The 17,235-nt window shown below is 50.9% G+C and overlaps 1 protein-coding gene across 2 annotated transcripts in view; it reads right to left on the bottom strand.

Moving 5' to 3' along the window:
* Positions 1 to 16,480, bottom strand: part of LOC116954596 (LIM and senescent cell antigen-like-containing domain protein 1) — a 49,561-nt gene extending 33,081 nt beyond the window's left edge. The window contains exon 1 of one of the 2 annotated variants that reach the window (XM_076052405.1): positions 16,374 to 16,480. In XM_076052405.1, coding sequence (XP_075908520.1) covers positions 16,374 to 16,384 — 11 coding nt within the window. In that variant the 5' untranslated portion in view covers positions 16,385 to 16,480. Of the gene's footprint in view, positions 1 to 15,728; positions 16,159 to 16,373 lie in introns of those variants that run through there. The other variant, XM_076052404.1, reaches the window with a different exon arrangement.
* Positions 16,481 to 17,235: the final 755 nt, after the last annotated feature.

The raw sequence follows: 17,235 nt of genomic DNA, 5'->3' as shown, positions 1-17,235 counted from the left end.
CACACCAACGCACACACGCACGCACACATGCGCGCACCGCTCGTGCAGAGACACACCCTCTCCAACGCTATCTAATGATTGCACGTGTGAACGCACACACGTACACACAAAGATCCCCGTACAGCCTTAACAGGCTGGCAGGGGCAAGTGCTGTTAGCGCTCACCCACGAAGGCCGGCACGGCACACGAGGGGGCGAGTGGTTAACACCACGCCCGGCCGCCTTTGTCTCCACAGTGCTGATGTTTACACACCACACCAGGTACTCATTTTAGGCTGAGTCAACCTAGGGAAAGTTCAGAATCAGTTAAAATATTCGCCAATTATCGGTGGTGGCGGAAAATCGAACGCGGGCCGCCGGGTTTGTAACGCAGTGCGCTAACCACCGTACCAACACTCCCCACACACAAACGCATAGACACAAAGGCAAAGATCCCCCTGTAGCCTTAACAGACTTTTGGGGAAACTACTGTGAGGCAAGGACATAGACATACAGACACACACCATTTGGCACAAAGCCTCAAACTCGCACCATCTTCCAACAACGAAGCCTGGAAATTACTCATCAAGCTGTTTTTCTGGGACCCGTTTCATGACCAAGCCCTCGTGGAAACACGATTACACAATTCACATTCCGCAGTCATGCAATATTTTAAAATAAACACGTTTATATGCAGATATTTTGAAATGTACTACATATGGCTTGCACAAGGGGGGAATGGGCTCTGAACCCGGCGAGTTTGATTTTGTGCCACGGCTAACATCAGTGGCGAGTAATATCTGCACTGGTCGAGAGTTCTAATTCCCCCCCCCCCCCAACTCGCAATGACCAGCGTGGTGAAGTATGCCCGAAATGCCTCGATTGACCAGACATGACGTGATAGGCCTACACCCATCAGTGGACTGAGAAAGTATAAATATTTATCTTTCTTACCACAGGTGGTGTAATGGTGCGCACGCCACTGGACATAACATCTAGGAGGTTGCTGGTTCAATTCCTGGCGCTGCAGTTGTATGTATGTTGAACTTATTTTGCACCGTACGTAGCCAACCATGCTAATTGTATGTGCGGGGGAAGGACAACAAACCAAACACAGAAAGCGGTTCTAAAGAAATCAGTTTTTAATCTCGATTTAAAAGTGCATAGCTCCAGTGGCTTCCTAGATGACCCAATGGGTGCGAGTTTCTCAGATCCCCCATGCCCCACCTCTGCTGTCCACCCAGCGGTGTCGGTGACTGCACCGCAGTTGGTCGATCGGTGGGGTAAAGCATGGAACACGTCCACCTCTTCCAACACGTTTGCTCAACGTGAACGAGTAGGCCAAATACCCTGCAGGGCAGGGGTCTGCAACCTGCGTCTCCAGAGCCACGTGCGGCACTTTAAAGGGCCGCTTCGTGACGTTATTTAATAAGGACCCACCGCCTCGTATTCGCATGGGTTGCGGCTCTTGGAAATTTTTTATGTACGTACGGTTGAACTTCTTTCGCACCGTACGTAGGCGACCGTGCTAACAGAAATTGTCTCTTCTTGTTGCTTTGGCCGCCGTCTGCCTGTTCTCGGGGTTGGCTGGGAGCGGGGGTCAGTTCGGCCAGCGGCGACGGTGCGGGCAAGCAAACGAGCAGGGGCTGCGCCTTTGCTCGTTTTGTGGGTCGTCAAAGTTCTTAGGGCCCCCGATTTTGGGCCGCGTGTGAGAAATACATTTCAGCACAATTTGGCCATCGTCTGAACCGGGGTGGGGGGAGGCGTGGGGGGGGGATCTACACGAAAGAATTCCAGGAATGTCCGACAGGAATCTTGCATTCCAATGGATAGGAGGTCCAGCGAAGGCCGTTTCGGCTTCCTTAAAATTCGTTCCAGATCTTTATAGAACCCTGTAGGATACATTTTCTGAAATCAAAGAATGCCAAACACAGCACTTTCCTAAAGCATATCATCGTAATGTGTTATAAATACAAAAATAAACAATGCTTTCTCAGTCCACTGCCAGAAGGAGGCTTCCCCTACACCGTGTCTTCATGTAGCAGATTTGACCATACTTCACTATTCTGGTTGACGTGGTTGGGTTGTTTTTTTATTAAGGGGGCAGCGATGCCAGGAGCACTTCATATATCACTTGGCAACGCTGTTAATTGGTGGCCACGAATCTAACTTAGACAGACACAATCGGCAGTTCATAGCAGAGGATGAGGCCTAATAGCTATGGCCGTGGGGTACGGGCCAAGCTACACAAAACGATACCATATCCAAAATATGTATTTATACCGGAGGAATCTGATGAGCTATAAAGCTCTTTTTCACAGATGTCCAGTATGGATGTTGAAAGGGAGATGGTTGGGGAAACGCAGGGCCCAGGAAGGTTTTGGATGTAAAAAATCGCCACCGATGTCACCGGATAACCACTTTCACCGTCGCCGCTTCATGGCACAGCGGTGTTTATCCACGGCCCCTTGGGAGAGGTCCACCACCGCCGTTTCATCCTCGCTGTGCCCGATGCAGCAACAACGATCCACAGCCATTTTGTTCAATGCTGGACGATGGCCTCACTGCACGGTGGTCGTTGTTTGGTGTGACCATACTTCACCACGCCGGTCAAAGGGCTGCACCCAGGATCGGTCGGGATTATCACACCCCACTCGAACTCAGGCCGCCGGGTTCGGAGCGCGGTGCACGCGAACCACTCCGCCACGACCGTGATGGAAGTGCCATTAAACAATTCTTGTACACGCCAAAGCGTGGGAGAGGCCATCAACCAGCAGAGGTCTGTAAATAGGTTAATGCAAGGCGTAATGACAGTAAGCCTTTAAACACCGGTTGTGAGACGTGCTGGACATGTCTCTGCCTGTGATGAAGCTTTCTGGAGTGGTCAGACCGGGATTTTAACCGGTCGGCTTTTCAATGTTGTCATCCCTAGTCACCATCTAAGGCCGACTCCTCTTTCGTTTCCATGATGTTTGAGACAGCCCCTGGGCCCAGTCCAACTATTGCCCTTGATGGTGCCACCTTAGGTGTGCAAGGCTAGAGTTGTATTAGTCAGTTTCTTTCAATTGCCAATCAAGGTTAAATGTTTGCATTACGATTTATAATCCCAATTGGCGATTCGCGGGTCACTTTTTCAGCATTTGTGATGCTTTTGGCCAATGCCAGTTTACTAGGTGTGGTTTGTTTCAGCTATGGGAGAAAAATCCAGATAACCCCGGAGGAAACGCATACAACAGAACAGGAGGAGAGATCATACCAACTCCACAAATCAATGACCTTGTTGAATAAGTACATAATCACAGAGTAATGCACTTTTTTATCCATACACAGAAACTGGCATCGCTAAATATGATCACCGCTCTTTGTGCAGAATTCTGATCTGGCCTAAGGACTAAGACAATTTTGAGCAAAGGAATGATCGGCCAAGATATCGGGGATGAGAGGGCGATGAGGAGTGGGAAGGGAAGACATGGAAAGAGAAGCAGGAAGAGCAGCGTCTGTTTTCAGGGGGGGCGGTCGTGGGGAGAGAGAGGAGAGATTCAGAGTGGGCGTGACCGCACAGAAGTCACGTGATGTATGGAAATCTTGGGCTGGTTTACATATAGAGATGAGAGGGGAGTGACTGATGCAAACCCTAAACATGTTCACGAAGGGCTTGGAAGCTGAAATCTGGCTCAAATAAAACTATTAAAATCAACTGAACTATTTTTTATATTTCCAGGTGAGGCCCATTGGAGCTATGTAGCCCTTTTTCAGAAATGACCTGGCCATCACAAATGATAGCTCGACCAAGTGGCTTATCACGTGGAAATTTAGAGCAGCCAAATACTCTAAACGCACGTTGGTTTTATCCCTCCACTTTTAAAATCAGAGGACCCGAATAAAAATTCACGCAACCACGGGGGCAGAGAGAGAGAGACGCAAACTTCATGTATACAGGCGTCAGGGTTGTTCAGATAATCGTCACTGGTGTTGGCCCTGAGCGGGAATTGAACTCGGGTCGCTGCGTTCATAGCACAGAGCACTAACCGCTACGCTACCGGTCTCCACCACACACAGCGGCTTACACACACACAGACACACTACGGTTCATCATCTGTGGCCGGACCACACCCAGGAAGGACAGCGGCAACCCTGCTCCTGGGCTCGGTTCAGGCAAAACCTGGCCTCCCCCCCCTCCTCGCCACGGAGGACAACGGGCGACACTGCGCCCGATCTTACAGTGCTCGCTCAGTGTGCAGGAATTCCGTAATTACTGCACCAGAGATCGCCCGCCCACCCAGCCACCCACGCTCTCCAGCGAGCCCTCCGTCGGCGGCGCATGGATGCCCGGTTTTCACGATCGATGCGAGCCAAGGTCCGCTTGACCCAGGGGCGACCCATTGACAGCACCAGTGTGTATGGGGTGGGGGGGTCTGCCGAATCCCCATGCTTCTGGAAAAGCCCATGGGTCAAAGACTTTGGGTCGGTAACCGGGGTTGTTCAAACCGTCCTTATTTGAAATTTTAGAATCGGGAGCCATGACACCCGGAAAAAAAATGTAGTTGCCAGTTTTGCAACGTACAACAATCACCATCTACATGCGCACAGCCCTGCGTGTGCGTCGTCTCATACGCGAGCGCGACGATTGTACTGGCGGCATTGCGGCCTGCGACTAACGCGAAGTCTTTTTTAGAGCGGTGTCCCGACTCGTAACCGTCTGGGGTTGCATGGAATGCATTTACGTGCAGTTTATTTTGACTAAAAAAACGCATTCACCGAGACCTTAAGGAGCATTCAGTTATTTATTTGACAAAACGACGAGGGGCGGTGACGACGCGTTTTGCCGCTGGTCGCGCGGAACCATGCGGTTCGGTTAAGCGGCCGCCCTGGTTATCACTGCGAGCGTATCGATCTTCATCACGCCGAGCGGCGTCTGCTTCAACGATGGACGTCAGAAGATCCCGCGCGATGTAAATTGGCGAGAGTAGGCCCTTGTGTGCCGGTCCACATTTTTTTTACAAATGTGAAAAATTACCTCTGCAAAATTACCCCATCGGAATAGACAGCAGTTAGTGGCCCCTGCCGTGAAAACTTGGCAGGACCCACTTGAAAGAGTCTCATTGATTCTGTGAGGCTTTCCTTTGTAAACAAGAATAACAATCATAACAATCGAACCTATAAAGAAGCATAGTTTTTTTTATCTCGTTAAAACAGAAAACACTTTTTGGAAGCACCTCTACATTAATATTTGGACTCATCGATTTCGTAAACAAATTTTATTTGACTAAATGGCACTCATGTTAATAAACAAGTCAACTGGTAAGAAGAGTCAGGGAGTGAACTTAAAAACTAAAAACTACTTTTTAAACAAATCTGAACGTAGCCATGGGCTCAAGTGGAGTAATTTTCCGAAACTTTTGTATTTTTTTACGCAATTTTAGATTTTTTTACGTCACCACGGCGAGGAATTTGAGCACGAGCGTCTCACTTCCTCGGTAACCCAATGGCACCACAACCGCTTCTGGGGTCAGTCGGGCTCCAAGTGAGCCGAGCTGTCAAGAACAGAACGGGTGAAGCAGCAGCAGCGGACACCTGGGTCAAGGTCACGAGATTGGTTTTGGCCAGGGGGGTGGGGGGGTGGTAGGGGATCACCGATCCGGCCACCATTCCGGCACACTTCCCACTGGCCGTGGGAACGACGCTGTGAAACGCCCCAGGCCACGTGTACAGCTACGGGGGTGGGGGTGCGGGGGGGGGTGCGGGGGGCTGCTCCCCCCTCCCTTGCGGCTCCTTCAGCTTCCGGTGTCATTCCACCGACTGCTCACACAGGAAAGGCGTTGGATGCTTTTTCACAAAAAGGCATCCCATTTCACAACCACCACTATCGCCACCACCACCACCACCGCCACCACCACCACCGTCATGATGAAACGAAGCGGGTGGTGCTTGTGGAGCGGCGGCTGCTAATCGCGACGAGAGATCATTAACGGGGATTACAGATGACAAGAGGGCTGGAGGCTATTCCTTATAAGAAGAAACTGGCATTCTCTGGCCCATCACGCTTAGACATTCCATTGCCCCTTTTTTCTGCTTTAAAAGGGCCCCACGCGGAACCGGGCAGACCTGGAGATAAATATTTAAAAATGTTGCTCGTGATCCCGGCTGGAAGGCAACCCATGTGTGCTGTCGTGTACAGAGTAGAAGGTAAGGGCGCAGCCGTGCAATCGATAGCTCATGCCACCGCTGGCGGAAAGGGGCCTCCTCCACTAAAGTGTGTCTCTTAAGAGAAAACGCGTCTAGGTTAGGAGATTTCTTTGGCCTACTCTTCCACACTGACCGGACGTCCTGGAAGAGGTGGCAGTACCCGCACTTTACCCCACCACCACACGTGAGCTACCGATCGACCGACTGTGGAGCAATCATTCGCACCGCTGGGTGGACACGGGCGGGGGGAGGAGGATGGGATTTCGGGGAAAAACTTGCCCCCTTGTTTCACCTGCAGTGCTAGGAGATAGCATCTGACCGGCGACCTCTGGATTCCAAGTCCAGTGTGCAAACCATTACACCTTGGCAGCATCTGTGTGCACAGATATAGTTTACAACACGAGTAACAATTATCTAGGTCGACTCAACCTCAAATGAGTAAAACTATTAAACTTAATTATTTTTTATTTTACCAGGTAAGGCCCACTGAGCTGTATAGTTTTTTTTCATAAGTGACCTGGCCACAAATGATAGCTCAACGAAGCGGCTTATCATGTGGTAATTTATAGCAGTCAAATACTCTAAACGCATTATTCTAAATGTGGAGGTAAAAACAGGAGGAAAAATCGGGATGGAACTCATGACCTCCTGCATACCAGGCGAGGTAGTTAACATCTCACCTCGGCCCTGGAGCCGTGTGTAAACATCACCACTGGGGAGACGATGGCGCCCGGGTGTCGTGCTGTCCCCCCCCATCCCCTCCTGTGACGTGCTGGCCTTGTCAGGTGCTACTCGCTAACAGCACTTGGCTCCTACAATCTGTTAAGGCTACACGGGTGATCTTTGTCTCTTGATAAAAAGTTGGGTGTATATATACAGTTTATATATAGCTGTGTGTGTATATATAGTTGTGTGTGTGTGTGTATAGTGTCTCGGAACCAGACGTGGGCGTCAACCGGTTTCGTTTGGCTTTCTTGTCACGCTTTTTAGAGTAGCCAAAGATTGAGGTTTTAAAAAAGCCGACACCACATTTAGATTAAATCCTTCAAAAGCTGCAGGCCTAGGTTCAACCGTTGCAACGTTACAACAACAAAACTATGACTCGGATTTTTTTTTTGGGCAAATATTTTCGCCGTCACATTTCCTCCAGATGCAAACTTTCAAACCTCCTCTCCGCCTCTTCAATTCTGGAGGGGAGCCAAAGAAAGCAACAATTTGGGTTTTTCTAAATGTTCTACGTACAATATAATCGTGGACTCAACTATGTACCGAAACATCATTAGAAATTGACATCCGTCAATTCCTCAAGACCAACCTGAATATACCGTGTTCTTTTGATTATAAGACACTTCTCCCCCCCTTCCCCCCTCTCTGTATTTAAAAGCAAAAGTTCGTCTAATAATCCTGCAACTGTGCGAGCGACTGAAAGTTTGAGCAGATTTGTATAACTTTATTGACACCGGTCCAGCGGGGTGTCTCTCTTCGTTTCCAGATCGTCTTATAATCCGGAGAAGACTGCAGATGATATGAGAAGTTTGTACCTGTGGCACACCCCGGAAAGGGCAGTCGAGTCCATTGCCAAAAGAAGGAGCAGCAGACGGAGCAAGAACAGTGGGGCAGCGAAGGCATGCCAAAATGGAAGTCCCCAAATACAGGCACCTGGGGAACGGCTCGAGATGAGCAGCAGAAACAAAGAGCACTGGGCCGGAGGGGCCGAGGTGACGATTACGAGAGGGTTGATGATGATGAAGAGAGGAGGGAAGAGAGAAGGAGCGAGCACATGTGAGCTGCACGGAGCGGAGTCCGTTTTCACAGGGGGTGGGGATAGGGAAGGCGGATTCAGCGTGGGGGTGACGTGACACGGAAGCCACGTGATTGACAGGAGGCTTGAGCTGATTTACACGTGGAGATTGGTTCCCAACCATATTGGACCCGATGACTACTGTCAAACCATTCACATTTTTTCAATAATCACCATGAACCAAAAACGTATTTTCCTAAATTAAAACAACTCTAAATCGGAGTGTTCACTCCGCAGAACATTTTACATGGCCTTGCCGAACCACCAGCAGCCCATACACCACAGGATGTGAATCACTGCTGGGACATCACTGAGGCTACGGGCCTCTTACCCAGGGTTACGTTTCTCTATAGATCAATTCTTTTTAGTTTTCAGAGCAGCGTCTTATGGTTCTGGAGAACATTCAAATCCTCTTACATGCATTAACAAGGCCTACAGAGCTCGTCACACACACACACCATACACCACACATTAAACGACACACACAAAACCGCACACACACCACAACACTGGATCATTGAGTGCCGCTGTAGTGGCCACGTCCGCGGTTTGCGCTCCGCCTTGCCGAGCGGCTCAACAGGCCGCCCGTTGATCTGCAGCTGCAATTAGTGGGCGGTCGCATTCCCCCTAGCAGGGCGGTACGCGGTCCCGCTCAAACACCACCACCGGCTTAAGGGATCCGTTTCGTATTTAAAAAAAATGTTCATTCGGATTCTGTTTGGATTTTTTATGACAATTTAAGGTGGGGTTTTTGTTATTGTTGGATAATTAACGTCGCTTTTTGTGTGTCAGTTTGTTGTACTTCACGCCCCCCGCACCTCCGATTAGCACGGTTGGCTACGTATGGTGTGAAAGAAATTCAACCTACATACCTTGCACGTGAAGTGAAACGTCGTGCTAACAATAGTGACGTCACCCGGTGGTCACATGACACCACTTTTGGCAGGAAAAACACGGATGTCATAGAAGTGATGTCATACATAAACACTGGATTCTAAATAATTATGCCGCAATATAATTTGTAACAATATGATAATTACAATATAAAAATATGAAGATTATCGCGATATCAGTTCCCTTTAACCTTGTTGTGCCTTGCTGTACTTCAAGTAAGAATAAAAGACTGCTTTAATTCTCCAAACGCTGTTCACTCAACATAAGCCTGTCGAGGTATTTTCTATTGCAGCACAACAAATTATAATGCTTATAAACGCACACAGCGTCAGAAAATTACGTCATACAACCGGCATACTGTCAATTTATCCGAAAAACAATAAACAAAGAGCTAATGTAATGAATATTAGCATTTATGTAACTTTAACGAGAATTTGTTTTTGTAATTTCACTCTCCTTAATGAAACAGCATCACGTGCCTAAAAGGGATAAAGCAACCAAATGTAACTGCAGGCTTAACCTGGACACGCCACGGTGGCTAGGAGATGTTGACTCCCTCGCCTGGTATGCAGCAGGAGGTCGTGGGTTCGATCCCGACCCGGACGCCTGCTGCTGTATATTTGGAGTTTGCGTGTCTCTCTCCCTGTGGTTGTGTGGATTTTTCTCGGGGTCCTCCGGTTTTTCTCCTCCACATTTAGAAACATGCGTTCAACAGTATTTGGCTGCTATAAATGTCCACGTGATAAGCCGCCACTATGTTGAGCTTTTATTTGTGATAGCCAGGTCGCTCCTGAAAAGCTTTTATTTGTGATAGCCAGGTCGCTCCTGAAAAAGAGCTATACAGCTCAGTGGGCCTTACCTGGTAAAATAAAAAAAATAGTTTAGTAGTGTACATGGTGAGCTGATAGCTCCGCCCACTGATCAGGTACCCACGCCTACTCTTCAGGTACCCACGCCCACACTACCCACATCAAGTTTTGAGCACGAGGCAAGGAAGTTTATAACCGGCACAGAATACACATTTTTGCCAATTCAAAATCACGACATTCCTAGCCAAGCCGTGACGTCTGGTAACTTTTGACTCGAGGAGCCGTTCACCGTGGCAGGTGCCACGAGCTGACTGAGAGGCAAGCAGCGCTGTTGTGAAACGCGTAAAGCCACGTTGATGGCATGGGAAGGCAACCAGGGGCAGCGTTGTAAAACACAGACGCTATGTGCACGACGCCGCCGATAACAGCAGTCATGTACTGCTCGAGTGTCCCATTGTGATCACCGGGTGCGTAACAATGCATCAATACGTCGATTCTTAGACTCGCGACGAGTCACATTCACGAAATGTCACCTGTAATCACCGACGTTGTTAATATTTGTATGCAGTGCTGGTCGTGCGAACAGCGGGGAGATTTAGCACGGCGGAATGTTACCGCTTTTAGTGGCCTATCTGGCTCTCACCCAGCTGTTCTCTATCCACGGGGCCGCACCTCCCACACGAATGTCAGGGCTGCGGGGGCATAGTCTGCGGCACGGATACCGTGCAGGAGAAATGTAGAATGTGCGCAAGGAAAGGCGACAAAATACACCCTCGCACAACGTGATACAAATGCCCCGCATGGACTAGTAGCGTGGGCGTAACATCTGTGTGCGCAGTATTCCGGGGGGCTTTGTGAATGGCTTGAGGGGGGGGCAGGAGGGAGCGGCCACCCCATACCAAAAGGGTTGAGAACAATCGCCGTTGTGATCGCCTTGCTGTGCTGTGACCATGCAGGGCACGACGGAGTGCGTGCGGTGGGGCCGAGCTGCTGCCCGATGTGCCGAGAGTGCCAGAGTTGATTTATTAACGAGGGGGGCGGCTGCTGCGTGTCGCAGCGTTCCGCCCGCACCTCACCTAATTTAGCACCGCCCGCGGTTATTTCGGCAACAAAATTTCCACGCATGAAGAAAAAAAAACGGCCAAGCGGACGCACGACCTGAACGGGACCCGCAGCCCACGGGTGCTTGAATAAAAAAAAATTGGTAATTATAAAATTATTTAGCAGTAAACGTGCAACGTTGGTTCAACATTGCGACGTGGTTGGAACAATTGGACCAACGTTGGCCCAAAGACCCAACACTGACTCAACATTCTACGGTTACTGGGTTGTGTTTGACAGAGTGCACTCCTTTACACTGGGCCATCTCTCGAGAGAGATTTACACGCAATAAGCAACTTGCATTACATGTCATCCCAAACATTTGAAAGGGCACCCCCAGTGGCAGCTGTCCCTGAAGTAAAAAACTAAACCATAGACTTTTTATTTTACCAAGTAAGGACCACTGAGCTATACAGCTCTTTTTCAGAATGATCTAGCCACAAATGATAGCTAAAATAAGTAGCTTATCACATGGACATTTATAGTAGCCAAATACTCTTTAACACATGTTTCTAAATGTGGAGGGGAAAACCGGGAAAAATCCACAAGACCACGGGGAGAACATGCAAACGCCAAATATAGTCATTAGGGTCGGGATCAAACTCACACCCTCTGCATACCAGGCGAGGTAGTTAACATTTCGCCACCGTGGCGGTAGTTTGCCAGGAGGCGGGCGATGATTGCCACTTGTAATCCCAATTGAGCACTTTGCAGGTAATTTTACAAGTGTGGCCAAATTTGGACCGCGACACCTTCGCACAATGGCCTCTCTCCGTCCACTGTGAAGCGGACGGCGTTATTTTACGGCTAACACATGGCCTGCCGGATTCGAATCACGCGCCCACCCCCGCGACGAGCGGCAAAAGCGCTTCTTGCAGCCGGGGCCGCGTCGCCGCCACCACCGCCGCCTCCCCCCGCGGCGGACGAAACGCAACGGCCGCTCAAGACGATCTGCCGACACTCGCGCGAGCGTTCCCACGGCCGACAGCAACCAGACTCGAGCTTTACCGGGCAACTTTCGGTTTACGTCCTGGCCTGGCAAGTCTCAATTCTTGGCTCGGCTTGGGAAAGACGAGCTGCTCAGCCCATAAAACGCGGGCTGCTTGGCCAAGGTGAATGTGACATGGAACGGTGAAGGCCGCCACGGGAAATCCGGGCTAAGCCCGCTTTGCCTTGGTATGTGAACAGAGCCGGCTCTGCGTTCAAGTGGCCATGGGAACGTGGCATCAACCCGAAGCTTGGGCCTTGTTCATAAGCGGGGCCCAAGCTTAAAGTTTGCAGCCTCTTGCCAATCCAATGACTCGCCATGCCACGTGAAAGATCCTGGTTGATTCTGATTGGTGGAGGTGGTCAGGTATCTAAAAAATAAACTAAACTATTATTATTTTACCAGGTAAGGCCCACTGAGTTATATCAGTTTTTTAGAAGCGACCTCGCCACAAATGATAGCTCAACGAAGTCGCTTATAGCAGCAAAATATTCTCAACTGGAGGACCCGGAGAAAAATTCACTCGACGACGGGTAGAACATCTAGGTTTGCCACCTCTCCGAATAAGTGACACACTGTGTTCGGGCGGGAGAAATTGATTTGTGCCGATATCTGGTACCGGTGTTGCTCTGTTGAACAGTAAACTGCAGCACAGTTTTGATAATAGACCCAGTTTCGACTTAGAAATATCGGTTTGTGTTCGATCTACAGTGGAAAAGGTGGTAACCCTACAGTGACAGCCGGTTCAAACGTCGACCGCCACCAATCTTAGCCGTGACAGGCAAACGGATCGGAGGTTGACGACGCGTCAACCGCTACACGGACCGCGACACACCACCGCCTCCACACCAAACCCTCAACCGAATCTATGGGATGTGTCGTCCCAAGTCAGCTAGGTCACGTTTGCGTGAATCACCGCAGACATTCAAACAGGGGCCAGGCTTAACAAATTCGTAATACCCAGTTATTCGCCCACCAACTGGCACTCGTTCCAGACTAAACAATGACCGCCCACGCCTTATCCTGAGACTAAAATCACGTTCAATTACAAACATTACGAGTGTGTGGGTGTGCGTGGGGAGAGGACAAAAAATAACACACGTGTGTGTGTGTGCATATCGAGGTTGTGGGGAGCGGTGGTGTAGCGGTTAGTGCTACGATGCACTACGAACCCGGCGACCAGAGTTCGATTCCCGCTCACGGCCTACGCCAGTGGCGATTATGTGAACCGGTCATGGGCCTGCCCTTCCCCCTAGGTCGACTCTGCCTCAAATGAGTACCTGGTGTGGTGTGTAAACATCGCCACTGGGGAGACAAAGTCGGCCGGGCGTGGTGTTAGCCACCCACCCCCTCGTGTGCCGTGCCGGCCTTCATAAGGTGCTCGCGAACAGCACTTTCCCCAACAGTCTGTTCAGGCTATAAGGGGGATCTTTGTCTTTGCATATCCAGGTAAAGAGGGCCTTTAATGCACCCCGGTAGTGTTTGTGCACTTTACACGGCATGAGGAGTACGCGGAGAGCGAGCCTCGCTACGAGTGTGATGCTGCTGCACGTGCACAGTGAGGCCACGTCCAACAACTGTGGGAAAGCGAGAAACTGCAGAATGAGGAAGAGGTTGCGGCTGTTAAGAAATAAACGCACGTGAGGTAGTGACCCCACACGGCACGTTGTACTGTACTGTACATGTGTCAAATTTCCAGTGGAGGGGGGGGGGAATGGACTAGAATATATAAAAAGGCATCCACCAACCCGCATTGGTGAAGTATGGTCAAACAATCCCCCATGACTGACAGCATTTGGAGGCCTTCATGCACGAATAGATTGGCAAATAACTGCAGATAATAATCATAACTGAACACGTAACGTGTGCTATGCACTTTGGTATAATGAGCATTCATTTCACTTGGGGAAGACTCGCTGAGCCTCAAGACTCATCTTTTTTGCAGGAGGGTCCTGGCCACGCCGATATGTTTGACAACCCCCAACACAGAAACGAGCTCTTTGGCTTACTGTGGAAGGAAACAAGGAGGGCCAGGAGGAAACCCACAACATACACGGGGATAACGCTCAAAGCTCCGCACAGGTAAGGGTCAAAAATCTACTGATGCACTGCCATCTCCTAGGCTACATTAAAGTCCAAGTTAACAACGCCTGGCAAACTCGAGGCCGTCTCTGAGCCGAGAACATTATTAGCCAGGCAACAACACCGACTTCGCTTCTGAGATCTGGCCATATCGGGCACAACATTGAAGGGTGATTTTGGTCGGTAGGCAAATTATGTGTGATACTGGATGGTAATTCATACGAGCCAGAACAGTCTGGAACAATGTTCCAGGAATTACTGCGGCGCCAGTCACATGCTCCATCTCGCCATAGATTGTCCTCATGATGCTGCTGCTGCGTGCAGGAATATAAGGGCACAATAAAAGAGCAGTTTTTTTATAAATATATAGAGGCATCCCTTTGTACTCTCGTGGTAGTGCCGTACGCCGATGGTCACCGACTCAAAAGAAACAGCCGCAGAAGCGTTCGGCAAAACGCAGAGTTTGGAAGGTGTAAGCCCTGGATCGAGTGCAGTAACAGTACGTGATGGTAACCGTCAGAAAGCCAGCATTGGGAGAGACCCATACATGTTTTCTGTCCGCTACAGCGTACAAAGGCTGCCGCTGTTGTTGTTGTTGTGTCTGGAACATAACAACAGGCCCCCTTTTGTGTGGGCTCAACGCAAGATATCTGCTTCAGGGGGGGGCGCGGGTTGGGGTGGCGAAAGCGAAACAGATTTCTGGCGTCTGGGGCACTCCGAGTGGAGCCAGACGGGGCCCAAAAGTCCACGACTCCCAAGTGCGTCATCATCGTGTGTGTGTGTGTTCACGACTTTGAGGGAGTGCGAAAGTGTGCGTTGGTGTGCACCAGGGTGTTGGGGTGCACCAACGGGACGTGATCAACACGGGGGGAGGGGGAGACAAAGGCGGCCGGGCGTGGTGCTGGCCACCCACTCCCTCGTGTGTCGTGCCGATCTTCATAGGCGCTGCTCGCTAACAGCACTTGCTCATGCAGTGTGCCAGGGCTACACGGGCAGTCTTTGTCTCTGTGTGTGTGTTGGGACGCATCAGTGTATAGTAATATGCCAGTGCTCGTATAGCACACAAGTGCGTTTGTCTTTGATGTACCAGCATCTGTTTAGCAGTGTGTGTGTATCAGTGTGTATCAGTGTGTGTGCACCATCAGTGTGTGTATCAGTGTGTATCAGTGTGTGTGCACCACCAGTGTGTATCAGTGTGTGTGTATCAGTGTGTATCAGTGTGTGTGTATCAGTGTGTATCAGTGTGTGTGTATCAGTGTGTGTGTGTATCAGTGTGTATCAGTGTGTGTGTATCAGTGTGTATCAGTGTGTGTGTATCAGTGTGTGTGCACCACCAGTGTGTATCAGTGTGTGCACCACCAGTGTGTCAGTGTGTAGCAGTGTGCGTTCCGCTATGTACCGTTGTGTATTTATCGGTGTTATGCACGTATGCCAGTGTGCATGTGCCACTGTGTATAATGTGTAGGCATCAATGTGTACGTATCCCTATGTATTCATTATTACGTATCACCGCGTATGTACCAGCGTGTATAACTGTGTATCTTTATATATCAATGGGTTTTTACAATGGAGGATGTTCCGGTATGTGCGTGTACATCAGTACGCATCGTGTACGTACCACTGAGTATGTACCAATAAGTTCTGTACGTACCAATAAGTGCAGTACGTACCATTGAGCATGTACCGATAAGTGCTGTACGTGCCCACGTGGTGTGTACGAGTAAATCAGACGACGATACGAACTCGCAGTGTGCCCTCTCGTTTAGGGGGTTTGTACCACAGCGTATGCACCACAGAGTAGAGTATGTACTTTCAAGTGTGCACCACCGCCGAGTGTGTGTCCCGACGTGCTGTGTACGAGGCCCGCAAGACCGGAGCAGGAGACTCACAGCGACTCGGAGGTGAAATCGGGAACCTGCACGCCGAGGTTCAGAGCGACGCTCATGGCTGAGCAGAGTTGCCGGGTGGAGGGGTCGGTCTAGTCCACCACGCGGACTCCACCACCACCACGCGGGCTCCACCACCACCACGCGGACTCCTCCACCACCACGCGGACTCCTCCACTACCACCACGCGGACTCCACCACCACGCGGACTCCTCCACCACCACGCGGGCTCCTCCACCACCACCACGCGGACTCCACCACCACCACGCGGACTCCACCACCACCACGCGTCGCTCGAGCGACCACGATGCGAGCGCAGTTCGTGCCAGCCGCGAACGTGGCCAGCCTCGGGGTGAGCGCAGCTGGGCAGTGGAGAGCGGTGGGGCACTGCGCTCGGCTCGCTCAGCAACGCGGCCAGAAGAGTCGCCCCCCCCCCACCCCCTTTATCCAAAACCCTGACCCCGCCCGCCACCAGCACCACCACCACCAGCCGCCCACACAACTCCTGCCGCTCACCCCCACACTCTCAACAGATTGTAACTCGGCTACACGAAGCGAGGATGTGGAAGTTGTAGGAGGAGGAGGGGGGGGTTGGTGGTTTGAAACAAACGGAATGGAGTGAGGAGGCTTCAAGACGACGCAACTCACCCTCCCGTCATCCCTGCCGGCACGCCCCGCGCCCCGCGCCACTGGGGGGCGCCACCCGCAGCCGGCGCGAGCCGGAAGGCGTCCACGCGCGCCCTGACGTCACTTCCGTGGATCAGCGGTGGGCGTGGCAATGTGTTGGGTGACGCCTCGCACAGCCCCAGCTCGCCCCACAGTAGCGCACGGGACGTTGGGCCAACGTTGGTTACTTCGGTTACAACCACACGGCAACGTTGGGCCAACGTTGGTTACATCGGTTACAACCACACGGCAACGTTGGGCCAACGTTGGTTACATCGGTTACAACCACACGGCAACGTTGGGCCAACGTTGGTTACATCGGTTGCAACCACACGCCAACGTTGGGCCAACGTTGGTTACATCGGTTACAACCACACGGCAACGTTGGGCCAACGTTGGTTACATCGGTTACAACCACACGGCAACGTTGGGCCAACGTTGGTTACATCGGTTACAACCACACGGCAACGTTGGGCCAACGTTGGTTACATCGGTTACAACCACACGGCAACGTTGGGCCAACGTTGGTTACATCGGTTACAACCACACGGCAACGTTGGGCCAACGTTGGTTACATCGGTTACAACCACACGGCAACGTTGGGCCAACGTTGGTTACATCGGTTACAACCACACGGCAACGTTGGGCCAACGTTGGTTACATCGGTTACAACCACACGGCAACGTTGGGCCAACGTTGGTTACATCGGTTACAACCACACGGCAACGTTGGGCCAACGTTGGTTACATCGGTTGCAACCACACGCCAACGTTGGGCCAAAGTTCGCACATCGGTTCCAACCACCAGACAGTCTCGCCCCTTCACCTGATGAAGGCCGCTTGTG

Source organism: Petromyzon marinus, chromosome 55 (assembly GCF_048934315.1).
Source record: "Petromyzon marinus isolate PM22_M1 ecotype Great Lakes invasive population chromosome 55, UKy_Petmar_22M1.pri1.0, whole genome shotgun sequence".
In the NCBI taxonomy this organism is placed as follows: Eukaryota; Metazoa; Chordata; class Hyperoartia; order Petromyzontiformes; family Petromyzontidae; genus Petromyzon; species Petromyzon marinus.
Note: the sequence above shows the minus strand (reverse complement) of the source record. Positions and strands in the feature narration are given on the sequence as shown.